This window comes from Cyanistes caeruleus, chromosome 18, assembly GCF_971803275.1.
Source record: "Cyanistes caeruleus chromosome 18, bCyaCae1.hap1.1, whole genome shotgun sequence".
NCBI lineage: Eukaryota > Metazoa > Chordata > Aves > Passeriformes > Paridae > Cyanistes > Cyanistes caeruleus.
The window spans coordinates 4,707,415-4,723,265 of record NC_141718.1 but is presented as its reverse complement, the minus strand read 5'-3'; the positions used below and the strand labels follow the sequence as shown (position 1 = coordinate 4,723,265).

General features: G+C 63.9%; 2 protein-coding genes across 3 annotated transcripts; one reads left to right on the top strand and one right to left on the bottom strand.

Moving 5' to 3' along the window:
* Nucleotides 1–6,380: 6,380 nt before the first annotated feature.
* Nucleotides 6,381–10,154, bottom strand: CRYBA4 (crystallin beta A4). Of its 2 annotated transcripts, XM_086856517.1 has the most exons (5): nucleotides 7,556–7,594; nucleotides 7,319–7,437; nucleotides 6,977–7,118; nucleotides 6,732–6,874; nucleotides 6,458–6,605 (listed from the first exon to the last, which is right to left on the bottom strand). In XM_086856517.1, the coding sequence occupies exons 1-5, from the start codon at nucleotides 7,592–7,594 to the stop codon at nucleotides 6,458–6,460; spliced, it is 591 nt and encodes a 196-aa protein (XP_086712643.1). The 2 variants fall into 2 exon arrangements, with proteins under 2 accessions (XP_086712641.1, XP_086712643.1); XM_086856515.1 differs by having other exon boundaries at nucleotides 6,381–6,605; nucleotides 6,732–7,118; nucleotides 7,556–10,154.
* An 882-nt stretch (nucleotides 10,155–11,036) lies between these two features.
* On the top strand, nucleotides 11,037–15,387 carry CRYBB1 (crystallin beta B1). Its single transcript, XM_023947782.2, has 6 exons — nucleotides 11,037–11,182; nucleotides 11,768–11,927; nucleotides 12,667–12,785; nucleotides 14,357–14,489; nucleotides 14,627–14,769; nucleotides 15,055–15,387. The coding sequence occupies exons 2-6, from the start codon at nucleotides 11,787–11,789 to the stop codon at nucleotides 15,233–15,235; spliced, it is 717 nt and encodes a 238-aa protein (XP_023803550.2). The 5' UTR covers nucleotides 11,037–11,182; nucleotides 11,768–11,786; the 3' UTR covers nucleotides 15,236–15,387.
* The last annotated feature ends 464 nt before the right edge of the window (nucleotides 15,388–15,851 follow it).

Below are 15,851 nucleotides of genomic sequence, written 5' to 3'. Positions count from 1 at the left end.
GGGTTGGGGCTGCCCAACACCACTCCTGCCCAGTGCTGGGCAGCCAGTCCTCTCTCCTGCCCACAGCCAGGGCTGGCCCTGTCTGTCCCTGCCTGTGCAGCCTGGCACCGACCCCTGTCACTCCCAAAGGCCTTTTCCAGCTTTTCTGTTCCCCTTTAAAGGCAGTGCTGCTGCCGTGGTTAGTGGGTGCGAGGCAGGGCCGCTGTGGGTTAGTAGGGCATGCGCTGGGCTGGTTAGTGGGTTAGTCCATGTGCCAGGGGCTGTGGCAGCCCTGGGGAGGGCACAGGGGTCCCAGCAGGTTAGTAGGTTAATACTGGCAGCATGCAGAGCCGGGCCTGTCAGCAGCAGGGCTCTGGCTCACAAGAGCAGGAGGCGTTTTTGGGCTTTGACGTTGGGGAAGGTGTTAGTGGAGGGTTCAGCCAGGGTAACAGAACCTGTCTCTGATTGAAATGCTCAGCAGGCACCTGCCCCTCTGATCCTGGCCAGGGAGGCACCAAAGGGCCCAGCAGTGAGCGTCCCCTCACAACAGGAATTTCCCACCCCTGGGCCTGGGAAAGGTGAGAGGCAGGATGTGTGGAGGACAGTCCCAGCAGTGCCTAAAGGTCTCTAAAGGAGCTGGAAGAAGCAGAAAAGGAGAGGGTGAAGGAATCACTGGCAGTGTCTGGGATAAGGCTCCAGGCAGCTCTGCAAGAGCAGGGCTCCAGCAGAGACCACAACAGCTGCTCCAGGTCTGCCCCAAGCTCCTACTGCACGTGCAGGTGTAGGTCCAGCAGGAAAAACCACCATGGAGCAGAGGAAATGTGGCCCACAGTTTCCCTCCTCCCATTGGAAGCTGCCTCTCCATGGGGCTGAGCAGTGCTCCGAGGGCTGCAGGAACACTGTGCCCCAAGAAACAGGGCTGGGATGGGGCACCCAGCAAAACCTCTGCCCCGTGTCCCTTTGGGTCACCTCCTCCCACAGCACGAGCTCCTCTGGTCCCCATGAGGATGCTTTTCCAGTCTGGACTTCAAGGCTGTTACACCTGCCATGAGCTGTGTTTGTCCTCAGCCCCCAGCTCACAGCACCCCCCGCCCTTCTGCCTGTGTGGGGACACGGGCCCGAGTGTGTCCCTTGGCAAGGACAAGGTCCCAGCCGCTTATGGGGCCACTGCAGAGGCCACAGGAGGAGGATTCACTGCCCACATTCCTCCAGGGTGCTCCACAAACCAGGTGTTTCTCCAAGGGGAGCAGAAGCAGGGTCTTGCCAAGACTTGGCACCTCCAGAGCAGAAAGCACCAGGACATCACCAACAGCCAGAGGGAAGGGCAGGATCAGTGGGGACAGAGTCCCTTTGGGCTCTGGCCATTGTGTCACCATGAGGAGCTGGCACAGCTCTGCCCCCACTCCCTTTTTCTTCTCCCTCCTCCTGCACTGCCTTGGGGAAGGGGACAGGCCTGGGGGGAGCAGAAGGAGGCAAGGACACCCCAGCACCTTGCAGGAGAACCGCGTGCATGCGCAGCCCCGTGTCCTCAGGTGTCACCACCGCAGTCTCCTGGGCTGTGTCCCCCGCTGTGGCCGGGCTCGCGGCTCCACGCCCTGGCAGTGGGTACCGGGGTGCTCTGCTGGGGCCAGCCTGGCTCTGGCATCATGTGCTGGTCGTGATGGCAGCTCCTGAGCCCGGCTTCCCTCTGGACATGGTCAGTGTGGCCAGGCAGGAGCTGGGGCCATGCCCCTGGGGTGGTGGCACTGAGGAGCAGAGACGCTGTGAGACCCTAGGCTGTGGCAGCCACCCCCTCCCCACTGCTGGGCACACGTGGGGGACACATCCTCTCGTGCAGGTGATTCTGGGGATGCTGTGAACCCCTGCACCCCGCTGGGGCCTGGGGAGAACCCTCCAGGGGATGGGGCCCTGAGGAGGAAGGCTGGTCCTGACCCAGAACCCTCCCTGCTCACGAGGGATGGAAGAGCAGGGTGGTGGCACTACCTGTGTCCCCTCCCCTGAGTCTTACCTGTGGTCTCCAGCTAGGGGGGTGCTGTGCAATGTCCCCTGTTCCATGTGGCTCTGTGCCGTGGAGGCAGCGAGGGGACTGTGTGAACAGACCTCAGGTCAGTCATTAGCAGCTGCAAAAGAAACAACCAACGCAGCAAGGGGGAGAAACAGGGCCCCGGCCTCAGGCACAGCCCAGCCAAGCTGGCAGGAGCCTGGCAGGAGGGCTGGGCACCGACATTCCTGTCCCTGTCCCCTTGCAGAGAGCAGGAGCTGAACCGGGCACAGGGGGGCATCAGAACCACCCCAGCAGAAATGGTGGCAGTGCCCCAAACTGTCCCTGCCTGCTGCTGGAACCCCCGCACTGGAGGCAGGGACTGATTGCCACTGCCGCTTCTGCTGTCCCCACCGCGTGCCCAGGCTGAGCCTCTGGGACCCTGCGGCTCCACTGGTTAAACTGGGGCGGCTGGCGGTCACAGTGCGTGCTGCTCCATGTCCCCGGGGATTTGGGGACACGCGGCCGGTGCCAGCAGCCAGCCCATGTCTGTGCCCTGCCCTGCCCTGCCCTGCCCGCCTGGGCAAACCAGGACGGCAGCAGGTCCCGGGGGAGCGGGGCAGTGATGACTCTGCAGTTGAGCTGCGGAGCCGCTCCTGCTTCCCACGGCTCATTGTCACCGCACGCCGGCAGGACAGTCCCTCCCCTGGGGACAGCGTGTCCAGGCAGCGTTTGCAACCCAGCTGCGGTGGGGCCGAGCAGCGGGAATGAGCAGCGGAGGTGCCACTGAGCATCTGGCAGTGGATGCTCTGCCTGGATCCGAGCCGGAGGTGCCTGTGGTGGGGCAGGATGGCCTCTCTGGCCTGGGAATGAAGCACAGCCCAGGAGACAGGGAGGGAAAAACAATTTTGTGCAGACAGGACTCACCTAAACCCTCGTCTTGAGTGCGAGCTTGAGCTGCCCTTGCCACACGCGTGGGTGGCCATGGGGGGCTGGACACCCGAATTAAATGGGGGCCAAAGCCCCTTCTCGAGTGAGGAGGGAGGGAGAGAGAGGAGCAGAAGCTCCACTGCAGGCAGGAGCAGGGAGATGAGGGCCCAGCAGGCACAGCACTGCCGCGAGGGATGCCAGAGAGATGCTCTCTGGGATGGGGCACCCTGAGCCCCCAGATCCCAGCGGGGTGGCCGGACACCCCGGCCCTGTGTCCTGCCAGAGCTGCCCGACCCTCGCTGCCATCCAGCAGAGCCCAGGCTCTGGCACAGCCCAGGCTCCGGTGCTGCTGCAGTGGTGCCAGGCGCTGCTGCCTTTGTCTGCAGCTCTGGGGCTGGGCAGCCCGGCAGAAGGGGGTGTGAGGGTGTGAAAGGCTCCTTGCTTGAAAATCTGATTATTTCCGGGCTCCTCCTGGCTCCCCGGGCAGGACCTAGCCGCACACACAAAAGGCTGCGAGACAATGAGGGAGAGAAAATGGCTCCGCAAGAAGAGCATCTGCCAGGTTAACTCTGAGAAGGAAGGGCTGTGCTGTGCCCTGGGGCTGTGCTGTGCCCTGGGGCTGTGCTGTGCCCTGGGGCTGTGCTGTGCCCTGGGGCTGTGCTGTGCCCTGGGGCTGCTGGCCCCAGCCTCGCCTCTAACCCCCGCCTAGGATCATCAGCTTTCGGGGAAAATGGGGGCTTCGAGACAAAGCAATAAAACACTATTTTGGCTGCAAATCCTCCCAGGAGCATTGAATCAGGCAAGAATCCATTTACCTGGCAGGAGCCCTATTCTTGATGAGGATTCTGGAATAAAAAAATACCAAAAAAAAAAAAAAAAAAAAAAAAAATAAATACAAACAAGCGGTGCAGCAGTTAGTTCTGATTTGAGCCGGGGGCTGCAGGCGGTGTCCGAGGGGGGGCCAGGCTGCCCGGCGCTGCCTCCGGGATCACCGGGATCGCCCGCCGGGCCGGGATGTGGCCAGGAACGCGCTGCGGGATGCGCGACTGCTCCTGCCCTAACAAAGGGAGGGGGCCCGGGCTGTCCCGGCCTGGCACCCCCGGGGAAGGGGGGGTTCCTGCCGGAGGAACCTCTCGTAGGGTTATTTATAACGAGGGAATAATATATTGAGAAGGGGGGAATTTTTAGGCACGGAGAGGAGGGAGCGGCCGCGGCCGCCGGCTCCGCACCTCCCGGAGCGATGCCCGCAGGACCCCCCGAGTCCCGGAGCGACATCACCCCCCGCTCCAGCCCTGAGGTGGGGGCAGCCCCCGGGCTCCCCGCGCCCCCAGACCCCGCCGGCGCCCCATCCCCGTCCGCAGGGAGCGGAGCCATGTCCGCGGTGCGTTACCTGCTCCCAGGGGGCCGGGCTGGGGCTGGGGGGCGCCGGTTCCGCTCCCTCCTGCTCGCCGCGCCGCTCCTTTGTGCTGGAGCTTTCCCAGAGCATCCCTGAGGAAGAGGCAGCCAAGCAAACTCCTCCTCCAGCAGCCCCCGGCCCCCCCGGCCCTACCTACGGCGCAGGAGGATGCTGCAACTCGCATTAAATTTTAATGCTGGAAATGCGGCCGAGTCACCTTTTCTCCGCACCGCTCCCTCTCCGCACTGCTCCCGCATCACTCCCAGCACTGCTCCCGCATCACTCCCGTCACCGCTCCCGCATCACTCCCATCACCGCTCCCATCACAGCTCCCACATCGTTCCCATCACTGCTCCCGCATCACTCCCATCACCGCTCCCGCATCTCTCCCATCACCGCTCCCGCATCGTTCCCAGCACCGCTCCCATCACCGCTCCCGCATCACTCCCAGCACCGCTCCCAGCACCGCTCCCATCACCGCTCCCGCATCTCTCCCATCACCGCTCCCATCACCGCTCCCGCATCACTCCCATCACCGCTCCTGCATCATTCCCAGCACCGCTCCCGCATCTCTCCCAGCACCGCTCCCGCATCACTCCCATCCCCGCTCCCGCATCACTCCCATCACTGCTCCCGCATCACTCCCAGCACCGCTCCCGCATCTCTCCCATCACTGCTCCCGCATCTCTCCCATCACCGCTCCCGCATCGTTCCCAGCACCGCTCCCATCACCGCTCCCGCATCACTCCCAGCACCGCTCCCATCACCGCTCCCGCATCTCTCCCATCACCGCTCCCGCATCTCTCCCAGCACCGCTCCTGCATCATTCCCATCACCGCTCCCGCATCACTCCCATCACTGCTCCCACATCTCTCCCATCACCGCTCCCATCACCGCTCCTGCATCATTCCCCGCGCCACTCCCGCACCGTCCCCGCACCGCTCCCGCTGCGGGACACCCTGGGGACCCCTTTGCCACCACAGCCGCCGCAATGGCCACTGTCACTGTCCCCTGCCAGGACATGGTTGGCCGTGGTGCCAGGGGCTCCCCACAGCCGAGGCTGTGACCCAGGGGACGCGGGACAAGGGGCGCTGGGCAGGGGCTGTCGGGCGCACCCCTGGGACATGGTGGGCAGGATGCGGCCGGGCTGGGTGGCATCGGGTGGCAGACAGACCAGCCCGGCTTGGGGACACGGCCCTGTCCGAGAACAGCCCCTCCCCGTGCCGGGGACAGCTCCCCTCCCGTCCGGGGGTTGAGACAGCCCCTCCGCAGCGCTGTGCAGCTGCTGGGCTCCTGCATTGTTCTCCAAGTCCCCGCCGGGTCCCCGGAGACCCCTGGTCTCGCCGCCAGCTGCCCACCGTGCCTGGCCATGTGCTGGCCCCGCTCCCGGAGCTCGCGTCCCCCCAGGGCTCTGGAGCTGAGCGGGGACACGGGGGTACCCAGGAGCTCCTCGGGTCTCCCTGGCTGCCGGCCCCGGACGGGGTTGCCCTAGGGCGCAGGAGGGTTTCGCTCAGCCCATCCCAAAACTTTTTGTTTCTTCTTCTATTTTGCCTATTTAATTGTGATTTCCTGTGGAGAGAATCCTTTGCTGGGCAGCATTCCCTCCGCTGGTGGCCTTGCTGCTGCAAATGTCATGGATGGGACATTTTCACCACATCAAACCTTTTCTCCAGAGCTCTTCTGAAATGAGGAAATTTTCCAGACCAGCCTTTCCCTGCTGCGTTTCCAGCTTTGGCCGCACACTGGGTGTGCGGGAGTGAGGGATGGGTGCAGGGATGGGTGCAGGGGTGTGTACAGGTATGTGAGAGTGCTGGGATGGGTACAGAGCGTGGATGCGGGGATAGGCGCACACTTGCTTGATCCTGCAGCTCCTTTCAGCCCCTGACAGGTGCTGGAAGAGCAGATGGTGTCTGTGCGGTGGTGGGATGTGGGGGTCCCGCAGAACCCCTGCATCAGCATCCGGGCAGAAGAATTCCCCTCCAGCCCATCCCTGCCCCTGCAGAGCCGCGTTCTGCCCCCGGGAGCTGCGACACTCCCGGGCACGCACCCCCACGGCCCCCATCCCCTCCCATCCCCAACTTCCAGCGCCGCCTTGGACAACCGAGCCTTTATTGAGCTTTGTCGCCGCCGCCCCGAGGGACAGACGGTGCCCGGGGGCTCCGGCACCGCGGTCACTGCTGGACCCTGCGGATGGACTGGACCTGGCCCGTCTGAGCGTGGGACCCCCACTCCCGCACGTGCTTGTACTCGCCCGCGGGGCTGTCGCTCTCCAGGAGGTACTGGAAGCCCCGGTAGCCCGGGTACTGCGAGCAGACCCACCTGCGACAGAGCAGAGCGCGGCGGTGGCTCGGGGCTGGCGGCAGGGGTCCCGGCAGCTGCCACAGCATCCCCGGCTCTGCTGCGTGCCCCGGCGGCCCCGGCAGGCTGCAAGCCCCGGGTACTCACGCTCCGGAGCGGACGAGGAAGGAGCCCACGGTGCTGCTGCCCCAGCCCAGGGCGGGCAGCGAGGGGCAGTCGTCGTTCATCTCTGCCCGCTTGCCCTGGAAGTTCTCCTGCTCAAAGAGCATCAGCCTGCTCCGTCCGTGGTCCTGCGGCCGAGACGGGCACGGCTTTGGCACTGCCACCCTGTCCGTGGCCGGGGTGGGCTCCGGGGGCCGCCCCGCGGGGGGAGCCGGGGCGGGGGCACTCACGGCGCAGGCGATGGGGCGGAAGGAGCACATCCTCTCCACGTGGTAGGCGTTGCTGCCGCTCCACGCCTCCCAGCACGGGTACTCGCCTCGCTCCAGCACGAACTGCTGCCCCTGGAAGCCGCAGTGCTCGAAGCCTGCCCACCTGCCGGGGCGGGAGGGGTGAGACCCCCGGGGTGCCCACCGCCCCGCTCACGGCCGGGCTGTGCCCGCTGCACCCAGCGGTGCCCAGGGGAGGCAGCTCGGGGAGCAAAAGGCACTGGAGGCCTCCATCCTCCAACCCCCCTGCTATCCGTGGGGTCCCGCAGCACGGCGGGGTGGCAGTGCCCCGGGACCCCCACTCACGCCCCGCTCTCGATCTTGCAGGAGCGGACGGTGCTGAAGCCGTGCTCCGGGGTGCTGTAGCAGTCGGTGGTGAACTCGTGCTTCTTGCCCTGGAAGAAAGGCTCGTCCCACACCACGATCTGGGGGGAATGGAGGGAGTCAGGGGGCTCTGGCGCTGCCAAGGCCCCGGGCAGATACTGCAGCCCCATTCCCGGGTGTTCTCAGGGCACGGTGCTGGTCCTGCCCAGGCTCCCGTACCTTCCAGAGACCGGAGGATTTCTTGCAGCGGTGGGTCATGGTGCCTCTGCCAGAGCACAGGGGAAGGAGACGGTTAAAGCTCCCTCTGCCCGGATGAAAATGACCTCAGGAGCCCACGCACATCCCTTCAGCGGCAGTGTGGGGAACAACAAGTGGTTGCTCCATGCTGGAGCGGATGAAGAGCTCTGTGGCTCTCCCTGCCCAGCTGGAGCTGCCACCAGGGCCATGTGGAGCAGCGGGCACCTGGCCCACTGGGCACCTGGCCCTGGCAGACATCCCTGCCCGTGCCCAGGGAAACTCCTCCTCCCACTGGCAGCTCCCTGAGCCAAAGCCCCGGTGCTGGCAGGCGGTGCAGGCAGGGCAGCGCTGAGCCGGGAGCGCTGCGGCGATGGCTGCGTGCCCGCACTGAGCATCAACACCCTGCCACTGCCACAGCCACACACAGCCCCCAACTCCCCACTCCCAGCCCCCACCACAGCTCCCGGTGCCGAGGAGGGGTCTAACCCCGCATCTTGGATGCTCCTCCAGCTCTTCCCGCAGCTGCTCGCTCCCAGCCATGGGCACGGGGCTGCAGCGCTTACCTGGGGTGAGGCACTGGTGCCCAGGGAGGTGACATGTCCAGCAGCCTCCGGCTGGGTTTTTATAGCCTCCAGATAGAGACAGAGCCCAGGGGAGCATTACTGAAACCCCTAACTCAGCACATGGCCGGGAGGAGGGACCGGGCAGAACAAAGGCGCCGTGTCAGAGACGCTGATGAGCCGGGACATGGAGCTGGCCCACCGGGCACAGGCTCTGACCCCCGCCCCACAGCTCCAGAGCCGGGGCATCGCCCCCAGGCTCTGCCAGCGCTCCTGCCATGTGCCCTTCCTGGCGTGGGACTGGGCTGGGGCCGTGTCCCAGCTCTGGCAGCGCTGCCCCTGCCCGCAGGCAGTGCTGCCTGCACTGGGGGCGCAGGGAGGTTTCCTCATCCCTTTCTGGGAAGTGGGAGGAAATACAAGTGTTCACTTGCTCTCCCTGCTAGGGCAGAGCAGCTCTCCCCGAAACCCGGGGCAGCTCGTTGCAGGCTGGGCACACAACAGCCATGGACACCGTAAGAAGTGGGGACCAGGGGCATGGAAAGTGGTGGTGGGGGGTTGAAAAGGCACGGGAGAGACTGGAGGTGCAGGTTATGACTTGGGAAGAGCTGCAACAGCCTCCTGCCTCTGTGTGCTGGAAAGGGTCTGCTGCCACCACATTTTGGGGACCTGAACACCTTCCAGCTTTGCTCACCGTGACCAACACACCTCACAAGGTGTGTACCTCACCATCCCAGGGTGGTACCAGGGCTCCAAAAGCTGGGCACCCACCCAGCCTGTTCCTCGGAGCGGGCAGCAAACAAGGGAGGCTTTTGAGCCCAATGGAAAACCTGTGGTCCCAGGGAGTGCTGTGTTTTGGGACAGAATTTGCCAGAAAACCGCCAGGAGGCTGAGCCAGAGTCCCCCTCATGCATCTGCAGCAGCCCCGTGAGCCCTGGGCACCCTGGGGGAGGCAGAGCAGGGCAGCTGGGGAGGCTCAGCAGAACTGAGCTGCCCCAGGGCACAGCAGGGCTGCACGGGTTGTCCCTGCCACCTGCAACCCCAGCAAAAGCCCTCTTGGCACTGGCACAATTTGTCCTCAGCCTCTCACTGTGGCCTGAGCTAAACCCAGCCTGCGCTGGCCACCAGCAGTGACCACCACTCGCTCGCTGTCCACGCCGTGTCCTGGCAGCGGGACACGGTCATCAGAGCCCGAGCTGTGCCCCCACGGTGCCACTCCATGCCAGGCAGGGATGCAGCAGCAGGAGATCCGTGGGCAGCAGGACTCACCAGGGCAGAACAAACCCTCGTGCCCTCGGTGGCCACGCTGTGCCATCTCTGCCCGTCTGCTGCTGGGGCGGCTGTTTGCTGGAGCTGTGCATCCCACAGGCTCGCCCGTGCCAGGGAGGGATGGTGTGGGGCTTTACAGGACACAGGGGCCATGGCAGGGCAGAGATTTTGTGTCTAGGGAGCTCAGGAATGGCCAAAGATCGATCCCCGCTGTCAGCCCAGCCGCAGCACTGGCTCAGGGGAACCCACGGGGATGCTGAGTGCTCAGTAACGAGCACAGCAGCCATCAGGAGCAGATCTCGGCCCCTCGAGCTGGTTTTCCAATTCTCACATTCAGAGGTGCTGGGGATTGTGAGGGGAAGCAGAGTCAGGCGCAGGGGGTGAGGGAGAGCTGCTGATTAATGCCCAGGAGGCACAGGGGAGGCAGCGCAGGGAAATCACCCACGCTGGCTCCGGGAGGAGGAGAGGGCAGGTTAATTTAGAAATCTGGAAACGAGTGCAAATTGAAATCGTGAATCATAAAACACCGCCCGACATCAGGGTGAGAACCAGACTGGGCCAGTGCCCAGGGTAACGGGGCAGCAGACCCTGCACCCAGCCATGTCACGGGCACAGCACACCTCCTGAAAAACCTCGGGAAAAGAAGGCATCAATACACTCCTTTTGTTCGGGATCTGGATCCCACCACCGCCGGGTGACACATGGGAGGGACAAAAGAGGAGGGCAGCACACGGGGCTCTCAGCCCGCACACCCCCGGGTAAGGCACCGCCGGTGCTGGATGCTGCGGGAAGCTGGGGGTGTTGGACAGGGCTGTGGAGGTGCAGAAGAGCTGATCAGAAGCTCAGAAGGACTCAGGGGAAAGTCCCCCCCGAGGTGCCATGAGGTGGGGGAGATGTGGCACCAGAGGCTGAGCTGGTGGCAGTGCATCCCCAGCCAGCCACCCCCCGACCCTCCTGCGCCAGCCAGCCAGAGCTAGTGCCCCAAAACCATGAATGTGGTGGTGGCAGAACCAGGGGTGGTTCAGGGTGACTGCAGCACGGGGAAAACGGGCTAAAAAGCAAAGGAAGAGCCCTGCCAGTGAGCAGGGACGTTCCCAAGGGAGAACAAACAGTGCTTCCAGGCACTCAGGTGATTCGGAAAGTGTCAGCTTCGATTACACATCGTTTGGAAAAAACCTAACTCCAGCAACGCTTCAGAACACTCAGGTCTCGCTTCCTGGCAGCGCCAGGGCAGCGCTGCCGGCGCTTGCGGGCAGGGAGTGATGCTCAGAGCGAGAGGTTCGGTGTTGGGAGGGGAGGAACGGGCAGAGCGCGGCCGCGGGCCGGGCACGGCGGGGCTGCCGCTCCCTGCGCGGTGGCAGCGGCACGGGAGCGGTGTCACCGCGGGCCCGGGGCGCTGGGCAGGGGAGGTGTTCCTGTTCCTGCGGCGGTGCCGGAGCCGGCCGGGCCGTGCCAGGGCTATATATGCCCTGGCGGGGCGGCCGCACGCGGGGCAGCGGGTGCCGGGCGCGCTGCAAAGTGGCACGGTCAGGTCTTCTGTTGTGCCGCGGGCACAAAGGAAAGTGCTGGGTTCAGCGGCTGGGCACGGGGCCGGGGAGAGGCTTCCAGCTCGCCCAGCGCTTTGCAGGATGTGATGACTGGGCGGCCGCGCAGACACTGATGAGCTGGCAGTTCCTTTGTGCGCCCGCCCGGGGGTCTGCCCTTGCCAGGCTATAAAGTGGGGGCCTCGCGGCGCCCCGAAACACAAGCCCGCTCACTCCAACAAGAAGCAGCAGCTGCCCAGGTAAGAGGACGAAGTCCCCGGGCACCGGGCTGCAGCCGGACCCGAGGTGGGGAGAGGGAAACTCAGGGTCTAAGCCGTGGCCACCGCTGTGGTGGTCACGTTTGGGAGCACCTTTGTGCTCAGCATCCCACCGCCCTCCACTCCCCGGGGAGCTGCTGGTGACACTCACCTGCCGGGCCGCAGCAGGGTGCCAGCTGCAGGGCCTCAGCAGACCAGAGCTGTCCCCTTCCCACCCCTCACACGCTGCCCCGGTGCCACCCGGGCTCCCAGGTGCACCCCGTGCGGGATGGCCCCGGTGCCTGGCACAGCATCAGACCCCATCCCTGGGCACCCCTCCAGTGCTGGGACCATGCTCCGGGCTCTCCTGACCACAGAAGGAGGGTGTGGACTCCAGGACCTCCTGTGATCCCCCTGGTGAAGGCAGGACCCCCACCTGTGCCTGCTGGAGAACCTTCCAGCAGCTCCTCTCCTGGCCCTGGCCACAAACCCCATTGAGAGTCCCCATCCAGATGTTGCCGTTCCTGGGGTGGGTTGTGGGTGGCCATCCATGCCTCCCTTTAACCTGCTGCTGGTGCCCTGTCACAGACTTGAGCCCACCACCGCGATGTCTGAGACCACAAAACCCGCTGCTCCCGGCCAGGCTGTGGATGAGAAGGAGAAGGCGGCTCCTGCACCAACCCCATCCCTCGACCCTGCTCCTGTCGCAAACAGCAAGGGCGAGGAGCCCTCCCCAGAAGCCTTCAGGGTAAGCCCTGTGGCTCCCCTCGAGCAGGGACACACTCTGGGGCAGCATCCTTGGGGCAGGAGGAGATTGCCCCGGGGGGAAGGAGGGTGGAAGTGTGGGTGATGCCATCCCTGCTCTGTCCCTGTGACAGCAGGCACAGGATTTGGGCACCTGCTGCAGGACAAACAGTCTGAAGGTCCCTTGGCCAGGACCAAGGGATTGTTGGGGACCATGGGCTTTGGAAGTGCTCTCCCCTGGGTTGTGGTGTCAAGGCTGGCTGCTGCCACCTGCTTCCCTTGGTCACCCCCTGCCTGCAGGGGGCCTGTGGGGAGGTGGAGGGGACACTGGTGACAGGGCCAGCACTGAATTGCCACAGTGATGCCAGGTCAGCATGCCAATGAGGCACTGCAGCATGGCTGGCATGGGACAAGTAATGTGAGGGCTCCGGTGACACTGTGCCAGAGTGCAGACAGGGCACAGGAGAAGCAGCTCCTTCCCACCAGTGTGGGCACCAGCAGCAGCAAAACCAGGGTCAGGATGAGACCATCTTGGAGCAGGAACAGCTGTTGTGGGGAACCTTCCTGTGCTCAGAGCCCAGCACAGCAGGAGCAGGCTCCAGATCCAAGAAGCTGCAGGAGAAGGCTTGGCGAGCCGAGGGGGACAGGTGGAGCAGTGGGCTCAGGCATGCAGGGTCACACAACACCAGCCTGCCCTCCCTGAGCACGCCTGTCCTCATCCAACACTTTCCTTGCACCCCCAGATCGTTGTCTTCGACCAGGAGAACTTCCAGGGCAGGCAGATGGAGTTCACCGCCGAGTGCCTGAACCTGGCTGACCGTGGCTTCGACCGGGTGCGCAGTGTCATTGTCACCTCTGGACCGTAAGTGACCCCAGCCACGAAGGGGGCCGTGTCCCTGGGGATGGGAGGGGACATGGCCTTGGGGGGCACCCTGGGCACAGTGTGACGTGCAGGGGCATTTCCTGGCTGCCTGGGCAGAGCGCAGCAGGGCCAGCACAGGAGCAGAGCAGCCATCCCGGATCTCCTTCGAGGAGGACGGGAGGGCCAGGGTGGGTGGGAAGGATTCCAGGACCACATGCAAAGCAAAGAGCACCAGAGACAAAGCCAAGGGCTGAGGAAAGGTGTCCATCATTTCAGCCGACAGGAGCTGTCCATGGAATACAAGGGACCTGCAGATTTTAGAGAAGTCAAGATGAAATGAAGTGGGATCCTTGGAGCAAGCTGGAGCAGGCAGGGACAGGCAGGGACGGGCACACGCCTGCACCCAGACAGCTGAGCAGCAACAGGGGGGCTGGGCAGGTCTCAAAGCCGTGGGAACAGTTGACACAGGCAGGGACAAAAACGATCCCCAAAGCAGATAACTGAGCAGACAGATGATCTCCATGTTGAAAGAGCATCCCACTGCACTGTGCCCGGCTGGAAACGGCGTGCCCAGGAATGCAGGGGGGCTGGAAGTGCTGTGGGGAGGATGCACAGGACATGGCTTGTCCTGACAGCATCCCTGGGGAGCAGGAGGGTGACCTGGAATGACACCACGCAGCACAGATGACTTTTTTATTAGGAACCCAGAATATCCAACTGCTCTTGAAACAAACTGGGGATGAAGCAGCCTGGAAGGAGCTCAGATGTGATACCTGGGAAACTGCTCTAGACATAGAAAGAGTGAAACTGGGAGGACAGAGAACTTGGGTGTCATTGGGGTCCTTAGAAGCTTCTTGAGAGTCACCGACGGGACTCTGCACCCAAAAATGTGCTTAGGGAAAGATGAAAGCAAAACAACCAAGCTGAGCTTTGCTGACCAAGTCAGCTTGAGGCTGTGCAGCCTGGGGTACCTGAACACCTCTCCTGCCAGCAGGAAAACCCCTGTTGACATCTTCCCTGCTGGAAGAGCTGTTTTGCAGGGAAAGGGGAAGACGCAAATGCAGGACTGTTGAGGTGCTGGGGGCTTCTGAAGCCCACACCCATAACATTCCCAGCCCCACAGCACCTCATGGCTCTGCTGAAGAGGTGACATTGCAGCTGAGTGAGCCCCACACCCGGCAGTGGGACGGCTGCCAGCGCTGGCTGGTGCTGGAGCAGTGAGGCGTGCCAGGATTACACAGCCGAGGCAGGAGGGACAACAGAGTCCTGAGCTGACTCTGTGGGGTCACCAGCTGTGCAGGGGTCCTGCTGCTCCCCAGCCGAGGAAGAGGAACACTGTGAGTGCTGGTGCCTGCTGCAGGTTTGGGCATTCAAACATCAGCGAGCTTCCAGCCAGGAGCTCATGGATCAGCGCTGGCTCTGCACAGGCCACAGTACCTGGGCTGGGATAAAGGTGGGAGCAGGGTGGTGGGGCCTTTTTGGAGACCCCTCCACTGTCCTGCAAGCAGGCTGAGCAGGAGAGGAACTGCTGGGTGGTACCTGACCCGCTCTTTGGCCACCTCTCTCCCCAGCTGGGTGGCCTACGAGCAGGCCAACATGCGCGGGGAGATGTTCATCCTGGAGAAGGGCGAGTACCCTCGCTGGGACACCTGGTCCAGCAGCTACCGGAGCGACTGCTTCATGTCCATGCGTCCCATCAAAATGGTGAGTGCTCAGGAGCAGAGAGCCCTGCTGGGGTCTGCCCAGGGCTGGGCTGTGCCCAGCCTCGCTGGATGCCTCGCTGCAGCAAAGCTCCAGGGCTTTGGCCACACTGCCCAGCACCCTCCCTCTGTCTTCCCCAGGAGGCTGAGGACCACAAAATCTCCCTCTATGAGTCTGCTGACTTCAAGGGCAACAAGATGGAAATCCAGGAGGACGACGTGCCCAGCCTCTGGGCTTATGGCTTCTGCGACCGCGTGGGCAGCGTGCAGGTGCCCAGTGGAACGTAAGCTGGGCTGCAGCGGTGGCTGCCTTGTGCCAGGCTCCCTGTCCTCCCCAGCCACCTGCTTTTGGTGGCATGGCTGGTTTGGTGGCATGGCTGGTTTGGTGGCATGGCTGGTTTGGTGGCATGGCTGTTTTGGGTGGCTGTTTCTGGTGACGTGGCCCATCCTCCAGAGGCTGGTGCCCAGTGCAGGGAGGCCCTGCTGGCCCCTGAGCACACGCCAGCTGTGTGGCTGCTGCCCGGAGTGGCTGACCCCGCTCAGGTGCCCTGTGTTTGCTTTTCCTGCAGTTGGGTCGGGTACCAGTACCCTGGCTACAGAGGCTACCAGTACCTCTTTGAGACCGGAGACTTCCGACACTGGAATGAGTGGTCTGCCTTCCAGCCCCAGATCCAGTCCATCCGCCGCATCCGGGACATGCAGTGGGACCAGAAGGGCACCTTTGTCACCCCCGACGCGCCCTCCGACTGAGCGTGCCGCCTGCTAGCTACGAGTCCCGGGCCCCGTGGGGCACCCCCGCCTCCCCTCGCGCTCGCCTGCCCAGCACTTTCCTTGTACATTGCACATTCCCTGGATGTACTCTACCTTGTGAGGCAAATTAAAAAAAAACCAGAAGATTAGAACTGCTCGGGGGTCGGTGGTGCATGAACGCGGGTCCGTTCGCCCGGGATGCGCCAGCCTTGCGCTGGAGCCGGGTGGGACAGGATGGGGAGGGGGGCTTTGCCAGGGAATTGGCCTCGTGCTGGGACACAGGAGACCCTCAGTGTGGGAGAAGGGGGTGGCAGAGGCCCTGCAGCCCCCACCAGCCCCCCTGGGGACCCTCTCAGTTTGGGGGCTCAGGGTGTCCCGGGAGCGGTGGAATCAGGGAGGGCTCCTGGCTCTGTCCGCGCCTGCAGGATCGGGGGGCTGCGAGGGGTCCTGGCTCCCTGCCAGTGGGGTCCACTAATTAACAGCCGAAATTGCAGTCAATCAAACACCAATTCACGTTCAAGGAGTTGCCTTTTTTCCCCTGGGATGCTGCCCCTCCCCAGCGGGAACTCTGCCGCCTCATTCCCCATCCCATCCCGTTGCCTCCCGGTGGGGCACC

Bases quoted from the DNA above. Each gene is read 5' to 3' on its own strand.
- CRYBA4 (XM_086856515.1), bottom strand. From the start codon at position 7,594: ATGACCCACCGCTGCAAGAAATCCTCCGGTCTCTGGAAG. The intron at 7,119-7,318 runs GTGAGTGGGGGT...CCGCCCCGGCAG, and splicing joins TGCAAGATCGAGAGCGGGGC to GTGGGCAGGCTTCGAGCACT. The intron at 6,606-6,731 runs GTGAGTACCCGG...GCTCTGTCGCAG, and splicing joins TTCCTCGTCCGCTCCGGAGC to GTGGGTCTGCTCGCAGTACC.
- CRYBB1 (XM_023947782.2), top strand. From the start codon at position 11,787: ATGTCTGAGACCACAAAACCCGCTGCTCCCGGCCAGGCTGTGGATGAG. The intron at 11,928-12,666 runs GTAAGCCCTGTG...TTGCACCCCCAG, and splicing joins CCTCCCCAGAAGCCTTCAGG to ATCGTTGTCTTCGACCAGGA. The intron at 14,490-14,626 runs GTGAGTGCTCAG...TGTCTTCCCCAG, and splicing joins CCATGCGTCCCATCAAAATG to GAGGCTGAGGACCACAAAAT.